We start from the raw sequence: 18292 nt of genomic DNA on the forward strand, positions 1-18292 counted from the left end.
ATATAAATATCGTCGGACGCATCACATACTGGTCTATCTCGAAAAACACGCATTTCAAGAAAATCGCAATTGAAAATCTTCGTATTAAGTTAACCTTTCTATAATTTAATTAGACTATGGATTTTAATGAAAGTGGTTTTAAATTAAAGCATATACTTAACAAATTTATTTAAGTGGAATTTTGTATTATATTTATGTATGCAGTGTTGCTTAAAACTACACTAAAGTTGTAGTTCTGTATGTGAAATAGTTAATTTCCGATATCGTATTTAAAATTCGCTTCATACTGGTCTATCTTGGGGCTATCTCGATTTCATGAACAATGATGTGACTTTAGATTTGCATCACATACTGGTCATAGACCAGTATGCATATGCACTTTCAATACGATATCGGAAATTAACGATTTCACATACAGAACTACAACTTAAGTGTAGTTTTAAGCAATATTACATACATAAATATAATTCAAAATTCCACTTAAATAAATTTGTTAAGTATATGCTTTAATTTAAAACCACTTTCATGAAAATCCGTAGTCTAATTAAATTATAGAAAGGTAAACTTAATACGAAGATTTTCAATTGTGATTTTCTAGAAATGCGTGTTTTTTTTCTTAGATAGATCAGTATGTGAAAATACGTATTTTGAAAAAATCATAGATAGTTTAAATTAAACATTTTATAACTAATTATCTAGGAAAATTGAGGTCTGTAATTTGTTGTATTTGAAGAGCTCCGTAAAAAAGAACTATATACCAATTTTCTCAAAAAAGTCAAAAATTCAAGATAGACCAGTATGTGATGCACCCGACGATATTTATAATGTATGTATGTAAGTTATGTCAATTTATCAATCACTGTAAACAATATAAAACAAAAGAATTTTAACACTTTCATTGCCAATATTTCAGAATCAATATTAGCGACATCTGACTCATTTCCCTTGATCGTGTCACATATAAGTTCTTGACCTGGGCTATTGTTCACTCTAGCATTAGAAAAAACCAAAAAACCCAAAACAATCACACCCTTTCACGAACCACGGAGCTTATGATGCAATCTATTTAGTTGCTCCATAAATATAAATAAGCACACTGTATATGGTCCAACTCTGACATAATATGGTGTGAAACCTTTCCACAAGCTGAAGAAACCCTCCTTACTTATGATCTGCGTGAAAACATCCTGCAAATACAAATAATAATACACATTAAATTAGTTGATATGATAACATACAAATCAACTGCTCAGTGCCACAAGTGGCGCAGTGCAATAGCTGTCTTGTGAACATTTGGCAATTTACACATAGTGAATTGTATTCATCTACACATGGCAGCTATTGCACTTACCCACTTCTGGCACTGAGCAGTCAAAATAACATATTTAACAAAATACATGCTAGTTGATTCCTGTCGTTTGGGAATGAGAATGGGTTTTTCATGAAAATCTCAAAATCATTCAAATCATGACAATCAGTGTGAAATAGCAGTTATCCGTGTGACATCATCTTTGGCCATCTATTTCTATTGGATCAAAGATGAAGAATGTGGCAAATGGAATTTGGAATGGAGAATGATGATTGGAAAAAAATATGTACCCCAGAGGTAACATGGAAATCTTTTTTTAATCTTGTTTCCTTGAAATAATATTGTGTTCCTTTGAGATATTATGTGGGAATTGCATCGGCATTATGATTTGGCGATTTGGCGCCCCCTAGTGGTAGCCCCCTTGCCCCTAGTTACGCCACTGACTGGTACCTTAATTCTTTTGCGCACTGTAATTTGTTCAGCTTACAATTGGCAAATTTATACTATTCGGTTTTTCTACCACCAAATTCACATGTGCGTACACTAGTAAAGTATTATTGCTCTATTGCTATGGTAGTTAATCCGATTAATTATGTCACATCTACGGCCAACAGTGAAGTATTGTATTCTATTTTTAAAAGATGTAACAACATTTCAAGAAAGCTTTACTTACAATGAGGCCTTTGTATTCAGGTCTGCCATTTATGACTTGCATATTTTGAATTCTGAAATTCAATAAAAAGAGTGACATACTTTATTTTATGTTTACTTATATTTAGATAAGTAAGTATGGCTTAAAAAAACATAATGTACAATCTCATAATGCATTTTTTTTTTTTTTTTTTATTTTTTGGTATATTTGTAATGTTACACATGTCCCAACTGTCACCTATAGTAGGAATTCCAATTCAACAGCTGTACTTGATCCAACCGCGATCGTATATTGCGTATTTTAAACTACAATGCAAACGCACAACCTTGGACACAATGCTGACCAATCACGCCTGCGTTGGCATGGTTGGATTCACTTCCATGTTACTCACGCACAGTCGCACACGCTGGCGTACACCATGCAGTGTCACAAAAAAGTCGCGCTATTGAAAGCTCCGTTCATTCAATTGGGATTCCTGCTATAAATGGAATCAGCTATATTTGTTAAGAGATTTCATACTTCTAGTCCAATAAAACAGTACTCACTGTGGACATTTCGAAGTCTTGCAGACTTCTTTTTCAACACTGATGTTGTTGTGATGATCTTCTGTTTACCGCTGATGATACAGGTTGCTTAGCAACGCGGTGCCAGTTGGTTTTCCAAGAAGATCGTCAAATGCGTGAGTAAGATTGTATTGCCCCTCGTCCCTGTTCATGATGTTGTCTTGCTTCCTGATCTGAATTGCCTCCTTTATCCATCGCTTATATCTGTCCGCCTCCTTGCCTACTACCCTAGCCTCTTCCCAGTCTATAATGTGATCTTTGTCCATAACATGGTCCGTGATGGCTGATTTATTGACCTTTGATTCTGATGCCTTTTTGCTAGCTCTGGTTCTTACTGTAGCCCCTGCTTTCTCCGCCTCTGCCCGGTGCTCTTCGATACGCTTGCCAAACTTCCTGCCTGTCTCTCCAACATACGTAGATTCACAGTTTTTACATGGAATGGCGTATATGACATTCGTAGTGTTGAGTGGATCACGCTTATCTTTGGGATGAACCAACATGTTTCTGAGCGTACAATGAGGTTTCATAGCTGTTGCAATGTTGTAATTTTTGAAAGTCCTGGCTATACGTTCAGATACCCCTTCCACATATGGGATGACGACCATACCTTTGGATTTGCTGTTCTCATCCTTCTTGGTGTTCTTCTTCTCTCTAGGTGTCTCCATTTGCTTTTTAACTCTGTCAATACTCCAAGGCGGGTACCCACAAGTGTTGAGCGCTTTTTTGACGTTAGCTTCTTCCTCTTCCTTGTCTGTGTCTTCTGTGATGATTTTATTTTTTCTGTCCATTAGAGTTCTTACTACGCCCAATTTCTGGTGTAACGGGTGGTGGGACGCAAAATTCAGGTACACCAACAGTTTGACAGAGCCATCATCCCGATTTAACGATGAGGGTGTCCAGGAATGGAATCCTGCCATCTTTCTCCTCCTCAAAGGTGAACTTTATAGAATTCGAATCGTCGATACTGTTGAGATGATCTGTGAGTGGTATGACTCCTCTTTGCTGACAACCTCCAAAATGTCATCCACATACCTTTTCCAGAGCTTAGGCTTATTACAATTCAATGGAGCCGTGGCGATAGCAGACTGTTCAAGATGTTCCATGAAAATATTTGCAGCAAGCGGTGAGACAGGACTGCCCATAGCTGCCCCAAATAGCTGTCTGAAGATCTTACCTCTGAAGGTAAAATAATCCACCGACAAGTTGTAACCAGAAGTCTTATTGTACGCCTTCATGTAACCTTTCTCTAATCTCTCTCTCACAATTTCAAGAACCTTGTGTATCGGAGTGCACGTGAATAGAGACACAACATCATGAGAATTTAAGATGTCATCTTCCTCAATTACTAAGTCTCCTAACTCCTCAGCAAGTTGTTTTGAATTTACCACATGATGGGTGGAGTTTCCGACCATAATAGACAAAATATCGTCTAACCACCTAGAAGTCACGTAGCCGATGGTGGCAGTATAATCTACTATGGGTCTCAGTGGTGCATTGGGTTTATGGATTTTCGGCGTGCAATAAAGTCTTGGTACATTTTCTGCAGTTGGATACAATTTTTTGTACTTTTCCTTAGGGATCTTTTCCTCATTCACAAGTCTTGAAAGAATGCCAACCAGTTTTCTTTTATATTTTGGAGTGGGGTCAGTGGGAAGAGTCTCGTACATTTTTTCATCTCCCAACATGGTGTTAACCTTCTCCTCATAATCCTTTTTATCAAGAACCACCGTAGCCTTACCCTTATCTGCAGGGAGGATAATGATCGACTCAACTTTCTTGAGGTCTTTAATTGCTCACGCATTTGACGATCTTCTTGGAAAACCAACTGGCAACCGCGTTGCTAAGCAACCTGTATCATCAGCGGTAAACAGAAGATCATCACAACAACATCAGTGTTGAAAAAGAAGTCTGCAAGACTTCGAAACGTCCACAGTGAGTACTGTTTTATTGGACTAGAAGTATGAAATCTCTTCATTTATTTATCAACAACAGTCCTTAGGAAAATGTTCAGTAAAGCTATATTTGTTGTGTTCGTCAGGTTAATCGGGCAATTTTGACATAATGCCGTATTCAGACATTAAAACCATATTGTAACATTACCATAAGGCCACAAAAAAGAACCCTGTTTAAGGGGGTACTACACCCCTCGATAAATTTGTGTCTATTTTTGCATTTTTCTCAAAAACTAATAACACAATGGTAACAAAAGTTATGTATATTATTGGGGCAAGGAATCCAATTACTACACTGGAATTTCAGTGACCCAAGACAAGCAGTTTGTTATTTATGATAAGAAATAAGGTACCACTAGGATGTACCTCATTTCCTATCACATATACTGAACCGCTTGTCTTGAGTCACTGAAATTTCAGTGTAGTAATTGGATTCCTTGCCCCAATAATATACATAACTTTTGTTACCAGTGTTTTATTATTTTTTGAGAAAAAGCAAAAATAGTCACAAATTTACCACAGGGGTGTAGTACCCCCTTAACGGGCCCGAACAATCCAGATTTTGCCTTTTGGGAGAATTTTTTTTAATTAAACTTTTTGATAAAATTATGTATAATCAGCCATTTATGAGCCAAAAATTATTGATTTTGACTGAAAACTTTTGATATAAATAAATACAAATTTTATGGCATATTATTACAAATTCATATTTTTGATATTAAACAGTCCTAAGTAAACTTATAAATCTACTGATATGCACTTAAAGTGTATGCAGCTGGGAGGCAAAGCCAACAATCATTTGAAAATGTTGACCTTTTTTTTTTTAAGATACACATTTTTTCCCAAACTTTAAGGACTGTTAAATTTCACATGTATATCACGAATTTCAAAAATCCAAATTATTTGATATGAGAACATTCCTCATATTCAAAATGCAATTTGGTATGTCTGATGTGCCCTCACGTCCCACAAAAAACTACTGTGCAAACGTTACTATCCGTCCCCTTACATGACGTGCTTAAAATGGTATACTACAACCACAGCAATAGAATTTACCTTGTTTTTGCTACATCCCAAGGTGTAGAGGTTGTCGCTGTGACAAGTCCTGTCACAACACTAGCACCAAAATGACATACTATATTGTCCTTGAAATACCCTGAAATTAGAAGAGCAACAGAAATGTGCAGTTAAATACAAATGTAATAGGGCATTGATACAAATCAGATTATCAGACGTTAGGAGCTGCGCAATAATTATGAGCATGTAAAAACAGCATGACAAAAATTGCTTCCCCTTCTTGGCATGCTAAAAATTGCTTTTCCCCTTTCGGCTTGCCAAAAATTTCTTGGCCCCTCTCCCAAGTTACCTTTCTCAAGGCTCATAGTTATTGCACAATAGGGATGAATACAAAGATAATTATTGTTTTGGATGCTGGTAAAAATAATGTTCCACACCTTGACCATAGTCATGTTTATTGGAAGAAACAATTGTTATAAAACATGCTCTAAGGTGCTGTAGTTCAAAAACTTAAATACTGCTCATATATATGCCTACTGAAAACACTTTTTCAGGAGATTCCTGAATGTATTAAATGTACAATTTTTTATGTGTACCGGTAGTTTGTCATACCTGCCAACCATTCCGCTTTTGGCGGAACTGCTCTGCTTTTTTTTTGTGGCCCTGTGTGTCTTACCTGAGGATAATAATAATTGCTTAGATTGTGTGTATGTGGCAAGCTCTGATGCATTGACTACCATCGCCCTGGTAACTGTTGGTATACAACCCTGTCAAAAAGAAGAAATAATAAGCATGTTACATTCAGACTCAAAATTATAGTCAGCTTTGCATGATCACTAAGTGCTTATCATGCCTGAAAAAAATTATATAATTGATTGTTTATGGGGACATCTTTCCAACATAAAAATATCTGAAATATCCTGATTTTTAATGCACATCAGTACACAAATATTAATTGTCTATCAGTGTGATGGTCAAAATATAATAATCACAAGGGGAAGTAGGGATTGTTCTGAGTCCACAAATGGTACATTGAATGGAACAATAAATCTTTCACCAAGTGATTATATTTTGACCATTACAAATTATTTAAGACAGTTAATTTAGGGATTCAATCATGTTTCACCGTTGTTCATCACCGTTTAACAACGATGCGGGCGTGTCGTCTGCGTGGTTTACTTCACGAGGGCAGCTAAAGCGAAGTAAACCACGCAGACGCGCCGGACGCGAGTTGTTAAACGGTGATGAACAACGGTGAAACATGATTGAAACCCTTTCAACAACGAAAAGAAGCTAAATATCGTATAATTCACGATTATTTTACGAGGAATGTCAATTAATCATTGCCACTCAGCCTAACAAAAACTTCAATGATTTCTCTTTTGATCAGCAATAAAACTACAGAATAAAACGGCAATGTTTATGAAGGTTTCATACTACCCTGCCGCTTGCCGCTGAGCGGCGTGGCGCAATCGCATAATTGCAGACAAACGAACACAATAAAGGCTTGTCATTGGTTGAAACGCCCTGCCGCTTGCCGCAGCGGCAAGCGGCAGGAAAGTTTGCTGGAGGCTTTAGCCGCTACCTGAAAAATACTGAATTCAACCACACTTCGTGCGTAACCGTGCATCTTCCTTGATTCAACTTGTAAGCTGGCATACGCACAAAGGTTCCAGGCATGACGAATTTTACGCGCTCTCGCGTAACGCGTAGTCTCGCTGTCGTTCGGCGTATCACGCTTCAGTAAAAGTGGGTTCATCACGGTTTAACAACGGTTGGCTCCTGTACAAAGGTATAGGAAGAGTTGTTGAAATTTGTTTCATAAACATGACACCATGTTTTGCCATGCCACGCTTCACATATTGGAATTTATTCCATAACTAAATTGGCAAGCCTTCGAGTCAGTGCATGGCCTGGCACACACGCATGGTAAAAACTATCACACAGATAGACTGATGGAAAAACTGACAAATGCCAGTGGCGGCACCAGTATTTGGGGGGGGCATGGGGGCAAAGTGAATTCCTGTGGGGCAAAATCAACAAATTTTGGGAAAAATTGCATAAAAGCGGAAATTTAGGAATTTGCCTCAAAACTGGGGGGGCAAGAAAAATATTGGGGGGGGTGCCACCACTGCAAATGGCAATCAATCAATGAGCTGTCTAGAATTCATGTCTAAAATAATCAATAGACAGTTGAATTCATGCATCTGTTTTCCCAATAGAATGCTGAAACATGGATGCAAGTGTGATAGCTTGGATGGATACAAAGCAAAAAGAAACATGAAGGGGAACTGAAATGGTTCCTGGATACAATCAAATACCTCTATGATATCATTTTATCTATTGCTAAAAATTCACCTTCAAGGTGCAGAATTCAACATTTTTTTCCCATGATTTTACCAAATTTTCACATGTTAAAACATTGACTTTTGGTAAATACCTAATAGGATTATGCATCTGTCTAGCATTCCATTATTCTCTTTAGGCTTTATCACAGGTATATCAGCTCTTCAGTGGAATAACAAATACAAATAAATACAAAAACCTACACGCCATAGTGTAAGAATTCCTTCTTCTTTGACTATCCTATATAAAGCATTGAATGCATTGGTGTATCCACGTCTGTGTGCTGGGGGTAATCTGAGGCAAAATGAGAGCAAATCACACCATGTAATGACCAGCAGTATGTTGCAAAATGAAACTCAACACAACTGTTATGGCAGTGTTGAAGTAGAAAAGTTCTATTTCAGATCCAAGGCGTGGATAGAAGAAGCAAGAAGTAGACAAAACAACTCACTGACGGAAAGAAGTAATCTGGATAAGAAGTAGGGGGCACAACACCATGAACAAAGATGAGGGGGCTTACAAACTAAACATGATCTATGATCAACTCATCAATAAACGGCAACCAGGAAGTTTGGAAATGTCATCAAGACCAAACAGTGTTGCCGTTTCATAAAAACCACAACAGAGTGATCAAGACTCTTGATAGGAATTGAAATATTTCTGAGTGAATACCATATTACTTGGATCTGAAAAAGAACCTATTCTACTTTAATGAGCTATGAACGATCCTGATAAATTTTTGTTCAAGTGTTATGGAAGTGATTATAGCTTTTTTCCATCTATAAGCAATAACATAAATAAGAACAAAATGAAAGTTTATTGTTTTGTTTATTGTATTTATAACATCTACTAAAGATTGTTCGGCTTATAATTGGCAAAAATTACTGGACTGCAGTTAAAGGATCTGGAATGAGCGTTTTGCTTGCGTTTCGACAGTATTTTTGTGGGACATGAGAGCACATCAGACATATCGAATTGCATTCTGAATACTGAAGAATGTCTTTCTGATATCAAATAATATTCATTTTTTGAAATTCACGATATAATACAAATTTTATGACAAATTATTAAAATTTGATATTTTTCACATTTTTGATATATAACAGTCCTCGAAGTAAATTATATAAATCTAATGATACATGTATATTCTTAAAGTGTATGTAGCTGGGAGGAAAAGTTTGACGATCAATTGAAAATTTTGACCTTTCATATTGAAGATATGGATTTTTTCCCAAAAAGACCTAATTTTTTTTGGTGTTTTGGGAAAAAAATCCATATCTTCAATACTGAAAGGTCAACATTTTCAATTGATCATCGCTTTTCATCCCACCTGTCCAAACGTTCATACCCCATCCCTTAAGGCCAAAGGCAATTAAGGAGAGCTGTGGCTGAGTGTCAGCTCCAGCTCTCCTCAAAACAAAAGGCCTGAATTGTGGTAACTGGCCATTTCATTGCTGTATTATTTTCATATCTTCATTTTGTATTATAGTATTCTTTGCATCGGGCTATTCCATTTAAAATCCATACTACCCCTGTGGAAGATTTTGGAAATGTCTTCCACAGGGGAGGATGAATTTCAAATGGAATGAACACATTAGGCAGCTCCATTAGAATTTCATACACCTGAAGAAAAAGATTCAACATGAATCTTCCACTGAGGGAGTGCGAGTTTCAAATGGAACTGCCTAATGTGTTCATTCCATTTGAAATTCATACTCCCTCTGTGGAAGATATTTCCAAAATCTACCACAGGGGTATACTTTGATCAGCTCTTAATAGGCGGGAATTATTCGGTTTTTGTTACTGCGCGAGTCAATAAAGTTCCAACTTACGCATGCCAGAAATTCACAAAAGCATGCGGCATACACGCATAAAAAGCCAGGCGCAGTTCGCGTAGGTGCTGCGCCTAGCTGTGTGTACGCCATTCTGTATCAATCCACGATGTTATGAGTCCCGCCTATTACGAGCTGATCAGAGTATAGTGTGGATTTTAAATGGAATAGCCCATTCTGACTTTGTAATTATTGTCTGATAAATATAAATTTATATTGTCCGATATCTGGACCTCTTGGGAGATCAGTAATTATGTATTGAAACAGCTTACCAGAATAAAGATAGATCAAATGAAATGATTGATGTTAGCCCTATAAATGACCTATGTAAGTACATAATACGAATGAATATGCAGTGTGCTGTAGAGCTCTGCAGATGCTATACATACGTCTTTCTCAGTAGAGCTATGGACAATTACACGGTTCGTATATCACTCTACCAAATTTGAAGTTAATTGGTCATTGCATGTAGACTGTAGAATATAGATGAGTTGACCTCAATGTTTATCAACAAAGGCAAGGGACTGGTATATCGATATGCTTGAATGAACCCCATGCAACCACTACACTGATCAATAGCCTCATTGTGATGTGGCGGGAGTTTTACAAACATAAGCCCTGAACCAAATATGATGCGCATGCATAATGCCAGGCAAAAAATAATAGAAAATGTGATAATGCGTGCACATAGCGCCAAGTATTGACGTCAGAAGTCAACTCATCTATAGCAATCAGCTCAAGCCAAGCTGATGCAAAGGATGGCACCTTGCATATAATTTGTGAGACATTGCAATCCGAGGAAACTTGGGCAGGTCTAAAATTAATGTGCTCTCTATGTATGCCTTTTTCAGTAGAAAGGGAAGCAAGCTATGAAAAAAATAGTTTGCAGTATCGGCAAAAACTAAAGTTATTATACTGATATGCATTACCTTCCATCTGCTAGCATTCTGACTAAACACACATCAGTGGGTGTCCACATTAAAGCACTAACACCTCCTGCTGATATACCTGTAAATGATATGATGCAAAAACTCATTATGTTTTGTTACCTGGAGAGATTTGATCATGTCTCACCTCCCTTTTCAACCAAATTGATGGTAATAACTCTTGTACTAAGTGAGGGATCAACATTTTATAACCAAAAATGCCTCAGGCAAAACTCACTTTCAGGGAACCAAATACCACACATGGTCATATTTATGTAACTCATTGACCCATTTGTGTTACATACTGCCCCTAGCTATAATGACATCCTTGTGATATGGTCAACTCACTGACAGATATGAACCTCAGGAGGGAATTCAATTTTTGATCAATTCTCTCCAGGTAGTGAAACGTAATGTGAACATATTAATACCAGAAGATCTTACATCTTAAGAGCAATATGATACAACATAAACAGGTGTTAGTTATATTCTTGACAACCAAATCAAGTTACATACCATAAATTAATAATATTCAACCAAATTATCCACAAATTTTCCTCAAAGAGAAATATGACTTGATCAAATGAACTGTTTCATTCAGTTCTGTACAAAATAATAAACCATCTAAACTTTCTTAGTAACCATGCGTAACTGTGGGTACAATGAATCGGACATTGACCTAGCTCAAATTATTGATAAGTTGTTATTTTATTATAATAAATCCTCTCTGCTGCTAGCGCTTTTCCAATCAGTGGATTTGGACCCTGATCTTTACAGCAAATCTATGAATATTAAATGCAATATTTCTTACCTATTAAAACTTTGGAAATATAACTTGGTGGTGTGCCATCAGGACTGTAAGACATTAAAAATCTCTACATGTTAAAATACAAAGACCACTTAACATACTGTTTTTGAGAGTGCACTTATTTGTAGCTTATTAAGGAGCCATCATACATTATATAATGTCAAAGCCTGCAGTCATTCAGTCATTTTAGCTCATTAACTACACTGATTATTAACAAAAACAAATGGATTACAAGGAGAATATAACTTGATGTATTATGAAAATCGTAAGTCCGATTTGCTTCAAACAAAAGGCATATTGATCAGTGTACTTTGCCCTACTCAATTAATCTATTGAAAACATGCTTAGATGAAACCCTAATTTCCAGAAATACCCTCAATATTGTTCCTCATATACCACCTGAATTTCTTATTTTGTACACTGAAAGGGTTATCTGACAGAAATGGAATGGAAACTCACAAATCGAGTAGCAGAAAATCATATCAGAACAGGAAAACATGCTGCCCTCCTTGTGAAAATCTTGTGAATCATTATTGGTAAAACTTGCCATACATTTGTATCCTCCGGCCCAGTCGGGTTTTTCTATACCAGTTTCTTTTGTCTTATACCGTGATACTCACCCAGTATTCATCTCCATCAAGTTAGAGTAGATGCCAATCCTTGTAGTGCCATACGTGCCTTGGCGTAACAACCCTGCTGAAAGGCTGTAAATAAATCACATGCAGATATGGTTCAAAAAATGTATAATACTTTCCATTTTTTATCAGACTTGGATGCAATATAAACTGATCCAGTAACGCTGTCCAGGGACCATGGTCCTAGGTGTCAAAGTTAACTTATTATGCATCCAACTGAGGACATGCACCTTTGATTTTTGTCACGTTACTGTTTAAAACTTTTCCTCACTATTCAAGTGAATATCTCACACCAATGATACCAGCTTTCAACCCCCACACCAGCAACACCCCCTACATAAGAATACTTAAAAAAAAAAAAGCGCTGTGATTTATAGTGCGCTACGCCCTGTAGGCACAACGCCTAGACGGTGATCCACAAGCCTCAGCACACTTTACTTACCCATTGTATAAGGCAAAAAAGCCTTCTCTCATTATGACATTCCTGGCAGCGTGTAGAGTAGTTCTGTGATGTAGGACACCACCTCCTTCAACTGAACACACATAAATCAATCAATCAAAAAAAAATATATGGAGTGTAAATGATATCTGCAGAAATGTACAATAAAGTACATTATTGCTTAACGAATTAATCTGCAAGAAATTTTTGGTACATAAACATTATATAGCCAGAGGTTTCCAGTGGTATTAAAAGCTGTAGATGTCCAGTTTTTTACTCACACCCGTTGTATATATTGTGAGCACCAAGTGAGCACCTACGCACAGCACAGATTCCTCCAACGTCAAGCTTTCTTCTGCTTTATTGGAGTGTATCATATCAAGCATTAAGCACCAGACTTGAGTCCTGTTTATCAGGGACAGTCTGTGTAGCTCAGTGGTAGAGCGTTTACCCAACAAATGAGAGGTCTGGGGTTCAAGTCCCCACACAGGCAGGTATGTCCGGAGTTTTTACTCTGGTATATCTGCCTATGCATGTCATGTTTCCATTTGTAATTTCATGTTTAATTGTGCTAGTGTGTGATGCGTAATTCTTCTTTCCCCTGTATATGGTGTTATAATTTGTTACTTACTGCTGAGCTGCATACGGTTTTTAATCAAGTCCAATGGATGCACTAATATAGTTGCTCCCATCCTGCAAGGAGATTAAGAAAAAAAGTCAATTATTCCCATAAGGCCAAAAAACACAACAAAAAAACACAGTATGTCTCAGTATGATCCCCTCCTGACTGATCAAAACACACCATCTACAGTCGTGATCCGGCAAACCTGAAGATGCCCATCGACCATGATAGACAAAACAAAAACTGAAACATCCTGGATTTGAGCAAAAGAAATTTATTCAGTCTGTTTACCAACATGTACATGTGCAAACCTGCTAAATCTATTCAGTGATTAAAATATAATGTTATTTATGTGTTGACAAAATATTTTGCAAAAATGTTTACTACAAATATTTTACAATAACATCTTGACAACAACTGTTTTCATTTAATACATGTTTGTACAATTTTAAAATTTTTTGTCTTTGCTGCTTTTTGTACAATATTGTATAAAATAACTTGAAATAAAAACTTACGCTGACATGCCTCCGATCACAAACTTTGTTTTCTTTGGAATAGATTTAGCTATAGGTGGGTAGTGCACCCGGGAGTGCACCTGTGACCCCATATTTGTATTTGGAGTCATGGTACTATGAGAGGTAGCTAACAGCACTTTCCATTTTCTAGAAGAGCTGTAAAAAAACATTCAAAATTAAAAAATGGATAATAACATAGAAAAGTAGAAAATGGATTTCGTGAATGTCAAGTGCATATCAATGTAGAGTGTGAATTGGGGGAAACATGCTTGTGCCACCGGTACTGACAATACACTGGTACACCCTCTCTACTTTGTATATGTGTGGTTCCATACATTGGAGCGATTGCCGAATAGGGTGCAACTCTACTAGTCTTATTACAAGACTGCCCTACCCCAACCCTAACCCTAAACTCCGTAAACGAGGACTGGACTCAAGTCTAGCAAGTTGCACCCTATTCGGTAATTGTACCCATACATTGTACAGCCAATACGCAGTACTGGCTGTGTAATATAATTATATAAGCAAATATGAAACGAGTCCAGATCAATTGAAAGTTCAGAGCAGGTCAAAGTAGTGTTTTAGCGTACGCCTCTGATCCTACTATCGCTCAAACAGGAAACCTCTTCACAAATTCACTCACCTTGCAATCCTACATCACTAGTTGAAATGCACTCTATTGCAAATACATGTACGAGAATCGCCATATACATGTACGCAAAGTCACACAACACTGGCGTGATTGTTAGACACACACAATCAAACGATCTGCTCTCATGAATATGCGAGAATTCACAGCTTCGAGTTTCCAGGTTTTTCCACCCAATTTCTTCACAAATCTCGCAGCATATTTGGACTTCATCTTGTGGAAGCTACTTGCTAGGGCAGGGTCCCAAATATAAATATTGCACTATTTGTAATGATGTACTTATCATGTACCATACATCATCATCATGACATTCATGGCATATTTCAATTTGGGTACGGTAATTTCCTTTGATTTAGATATAATCTATTCCACAGTTTTGACAATATCAGGCCGAATAGAATTTAAAAGGGCATTTCGTGATCCACAGCATCATCCCCCCCTTTTCTCAAAAAAAGTTGAATATCACTGGAAACCTCTGGCTACATAATGTTTATGTACAAAAAATTTCTTGCAGATTAATTCATATTTAGCAAAGATATCGTGAAAGTTGAATTTCGTTCTGGTATACCAGAATGAAATTACAACACATTGTCTATGGACTAATGGAGCAGTGTAATACACATACGGCCAAATAAAAAAATAAACATGTTTCACGTCCCCTCCCGCTTCCTTTTTTGAGGTTTCTTCAATTTTATTTTTATTTTTTGAAATTCAATTATAACTTTTCATAAAATATGTCTAGGAAGTAGAGATGCTTTATAGCCTTGCTAACACTTTTATAAGGTTTTGTGATAGGGGACCTACATGTATCTCTCAGAACAACAAATAAAGAGGCCTCCTCCTTTTTCCAGGCATTATTGTATATGCTAAAACAGCTCTAATTATGGGTATTTACTAGCCGGTGTTATGCACTTTCAGTTTCCCATGCGTTTGAATGGGAATTATTTTGCCTAGTCGCCACAAGTTTAGGGAGCACATTTCTTCAATATTTTGACAAGTTTACATAAAATGTTCTATTCTATATTGTTTGACAATGTCATTTGCCAATAGTACGTCCAAAGTTGTAATTTTGTGTTTTTGATCGCAAAGATCGGATATTTTTATTCCCGATTCCAATTCTGCACCCTTCGCAAGGGTGGAGAATTCGGCAGAACTTTGACGATAATTTTGCCTTTTTGGACACTAAAATGCATTTGATCCTTAATTTTGTTTCAACCGAGTCTTAAATTAGCAAGCAAAATAAGGTGGGTATTAATTTTATATGTACCTTTGATGAAATTTTGAAGAAATGTTTCGAATATCTGACCTGCGCAAACCGTTAAGTGTGTATTTTCCATAGACAGACAAAATGGCGTGAGCCAGTCCTTACATTGTAGGTACCGGTACGGTATACCTGGTCTCATGTACCCATAGTGTATGGGTACATGTTATAACCATGCATTCAAACAGCCACAGATAGAGCTGTCAAAGAGTGTATATTTCAAAACATGATAACTGCACCAGTTATAAAAATTCCCAAACACATACCACTTTTAAAATGCACTCAAAGTCCTTATTCCATATCTGAAAAATATGATCCCCAATTTGTACTTACTTTATTGATAAAAGTTTAAATATCCACATGACAAATTCAGCTGTACATGTCCATTGTATATGTTCACAACATGACCCAAAATTATACGTGGAAAATGGTATCAATTAACAATCCACATGGAAACTAGGAAATCATGATTTCCATGACATGGCCATGTGTAGTCCAAATAATCAGACCCAGAACAAAATATTAATTTCTGACATGATCGTGTACTGGGTCTGAACTGTTTCCATATGAAATCTTGATGGCAATTTGGACAATAGAAGCACATGGTTCTACGTGACAGCTTTTTAATCCCTATTCATGTTACGTGAATCACGCTATTGTGGACCATCCTTCTGATACTTGAGTGTTTGGACAAGCGGAGCGGTCTTTTGTCTACCTCTCTGTTTGTAAACAAACCAGGAGGTCGAAATCGCCCTCCTCGCCGAATACGAAAGTCAGCGTAATAGTACGGCACTAGGCCATGTGCAGCAGGTTTTTTTACAACAAGTTACTTACTCACCAATGTCTTTTGTTGCTAAACTTGATAAGGAGAAGTCCTTCTGTAAGAATATCCTTTTAAAATAACAATTTGGTTGAAATTTGTTGCCAAAAATGATGTATAAATGTTTTAATTCCACAACATAAATTCTTCTGATCAAACTTGCCACCATTTTCATTTGGCAAACTACAGCCTGTAGGCCTTTAATCACAGCATGTTGCCTAATAGTCTGTATCAAGTCTTTAAAAACAATTTATTTCTTTGATGCACTTCACCGAACATGTGCTTTTCAATACACTGGTAACAGAGATTTCATACTCACTGAAAGAGCTTGGCTTAGGTCTGCCATGTGTATCACATGTTTGGTGTTGGCCAATTAAAACATGACATGCTGTCATCTAGCCTTGAGTAGATTAAAGGTGTTGCCTTTTCATGCTTCAAAACATCATTATGGATGGGGAAGAACAGCCTAATCTATAATGTGGTTGGTCAAATTGACTTTGTAATATCATTTGCTCCACATGAGGGGTTTAGCACTGACACTTGGGTGCAATATATGGAAACATTTATCAGTCTACAAAATATAAACATTCTGAGACATGAATTTGACAAACTGGAATTTGGTTTTTGCTGAACAAAAGTAAGTAAACATTAGGGATCATATTTTTCAAAAATGGAATATAGGGTTTCAGTGTATTTTGAAAATGATGGGTTTGTGTAAATTTTCATAATAGGCGCAGTTATCCTGGTTTTGAAATATGTAATTTTTGACAGCTCCTCCATGGATATCCATGTACACTGTCTTTGTATACTGCTTATTCGTACCCATGCTGTGCATGGGTACGAAGTCATTTGTATAACCCAAAATCATAACCTTTCAGACCTTAGACACATGCACAAGGCCTTGATAGCACTGCCATGTGCAGTCAATAGCCCAATTCATGCTGAACAAGAGACTGGTTGAGAGTCCACATGTTCATTTGACCTGCACATGTCAGCACATGCTTCAACTGCTGATGTGTCATATTTAGCAATGTCATGATATCAACCTGATAGTCTCTGTTCTGTGGGGTATTGGTAGAATAACACAAGTCTTTATGAAAGGTCAAAAGTTAGGGATTGTTTTGTCAGACATTTTGAGAGCCAGATTTGATCAACACCATTTGAAGCATGTTGTAGCTTACAAGCAGGACACATAATTTCAGGATATTGACTACAAATTTGGACCAATAAATTTCCAGAGACATAATACAACCAAGGAAGCTTATTACTTCAAAGATGTTTAGGGCAACAGTGACATGGTAAGTGAAATAGTTAGGAAAGAATACCTTGGTGTACATTTGAAATGTAATTTCTGGTCTTTGTAGTACATGGACTTCATGTCTCCCTATTTTATATTTCACACATATACCGGTACGGTATGTATCGTAGGACTGGCGAGCGAGTCTAGTATTTACACCGATTTTGCGATAAAAATAAAACCCGGACGTGAAACATGTTTTACTTTTACTTGGGCCTACTATTAAATCATGCATAACTCGCAAACGAAAAATCAGAATAAATTAAAATTTTGGGAATAAGCTTTTATTGTGGATATCTTCTGAAAAATGTCATAAAAAGAGGATGCTAGGATCACGAAATACTCCCTTAAAGGAGAACTTTTTTGAAGTGTTTCATATATATTTTAATACAATTTTTAAAATTATTTTAATTTTTAAGCTTACCGTCATTTTATAAATTCATTGACTTGTCATCATTCATCACACACATGTTTGCATCGTCGGCCCTGTATAGTCTTCTTATCGTCTCCTTCATCTTCTGCTCTTTGCTTTTGAAGTTTTGTACTGTACACAACGCCCAGTAAAAAGCTAAATCTCGGTACAGAAAGTCAGATCATCTTCTCATCATGCACGAAGACATCGAGCTACTAATAGACTACGGGCTTTTTT

General features: G+C 36.8%; 1 protein-coding gene and 1 non-coding gene across 3 annotated transcripts; one reads left to right on the forward strand and one right to left on the reverse strand.

Annotated features, from left to right (window-relative positions):
* Nucleotides 1-821: 821 nt before the first annotated feature.
* Nucleotides 822-18262, reverse strand: LOC140160887 (mitochondrial 2-oxoglutarate/malate carrier protein-like). Of its 2 annotated transcripts, XM_072184221.1 has the most exons (12): nt 18068-18262; nt 13617-13772; nt 13111-13172; nt 12483-12573; nt 12026-12109; nt 11409-11452; nt 10601-10679; nt 8043-8133; nt 6170-6260; nt 5533-5632; nt 1983-2034; nt 822-1187 (listed from the first exon to the last, which is right to left on the reverse strand). In XM_072184221.1, exons 2-12 carry the CDS (start codon nt 13724-13726, stop codon nt 1035-1037), a joined length of 957 nt encoding a protein of 318 aa, XP_072040322.1. In that variant the 5' UTR covers nt 13727-13772; nt 18068-18262; the 3' UTR covers nt 822-1034. The 2 variants fall into 2 exon arrangements, with proteins under 2 accessions (XP_072040322.1, XP_072040323.1); XM_072184222.1 differs by lacking the exon at nt 13617-13772.
* Trnav-aac (transfer RNA valine (anticodon AAC)) lies at nt 12901-12972 on the forward strand. The gene has a single exon. It is a non-coding gene; the product is annotated as a tRNA-Val (tRNA).
* Nucleotides 18263-18292: the final 30 nt, after the last annotated feature.

The sequence above is a fragment of the Amphiura filiformis genome, chromosome 9, assembly GCF_039555335.1.
Source record: "Amphiura filiformis chromosome 9, Afil_fr2py, whole genome shotgun sequence".
In the NCBI taxonomy this organism is placed as follows: domain Eukaryota; kingdom Metazoa; phylum Echinodermata; class Ophiuroidea; order Amphilepidida; family Amphiuridae; genus Amphiura; species Amphiura filiformis.

Excerpts from the sequence above, each read along its gene's own strand:
- LOC140160887 (XM_072184221.1), bottom strand. The coding sequence starts at position 13,726 with ATGACTCCAAATACAAATATGGGGTCACAGGTGCACTCCCGGGTGCAC. Across the intron at positions 6,261-8,042 it reads GAATTCTTACACTATGGCGT|GGTTGTATACCAACAGTTAC; the intron begins GTAGGTTTTTGT and ends TCTTTTTGACAG. Across the intron at positions 1,188-1,982 it reads CTGAATACAAAGGCCTCATT|GATGTTTTCACGCAGATCAT; the intron begins GTAAGTAAAGCT and ends TTGTATTTGCAG.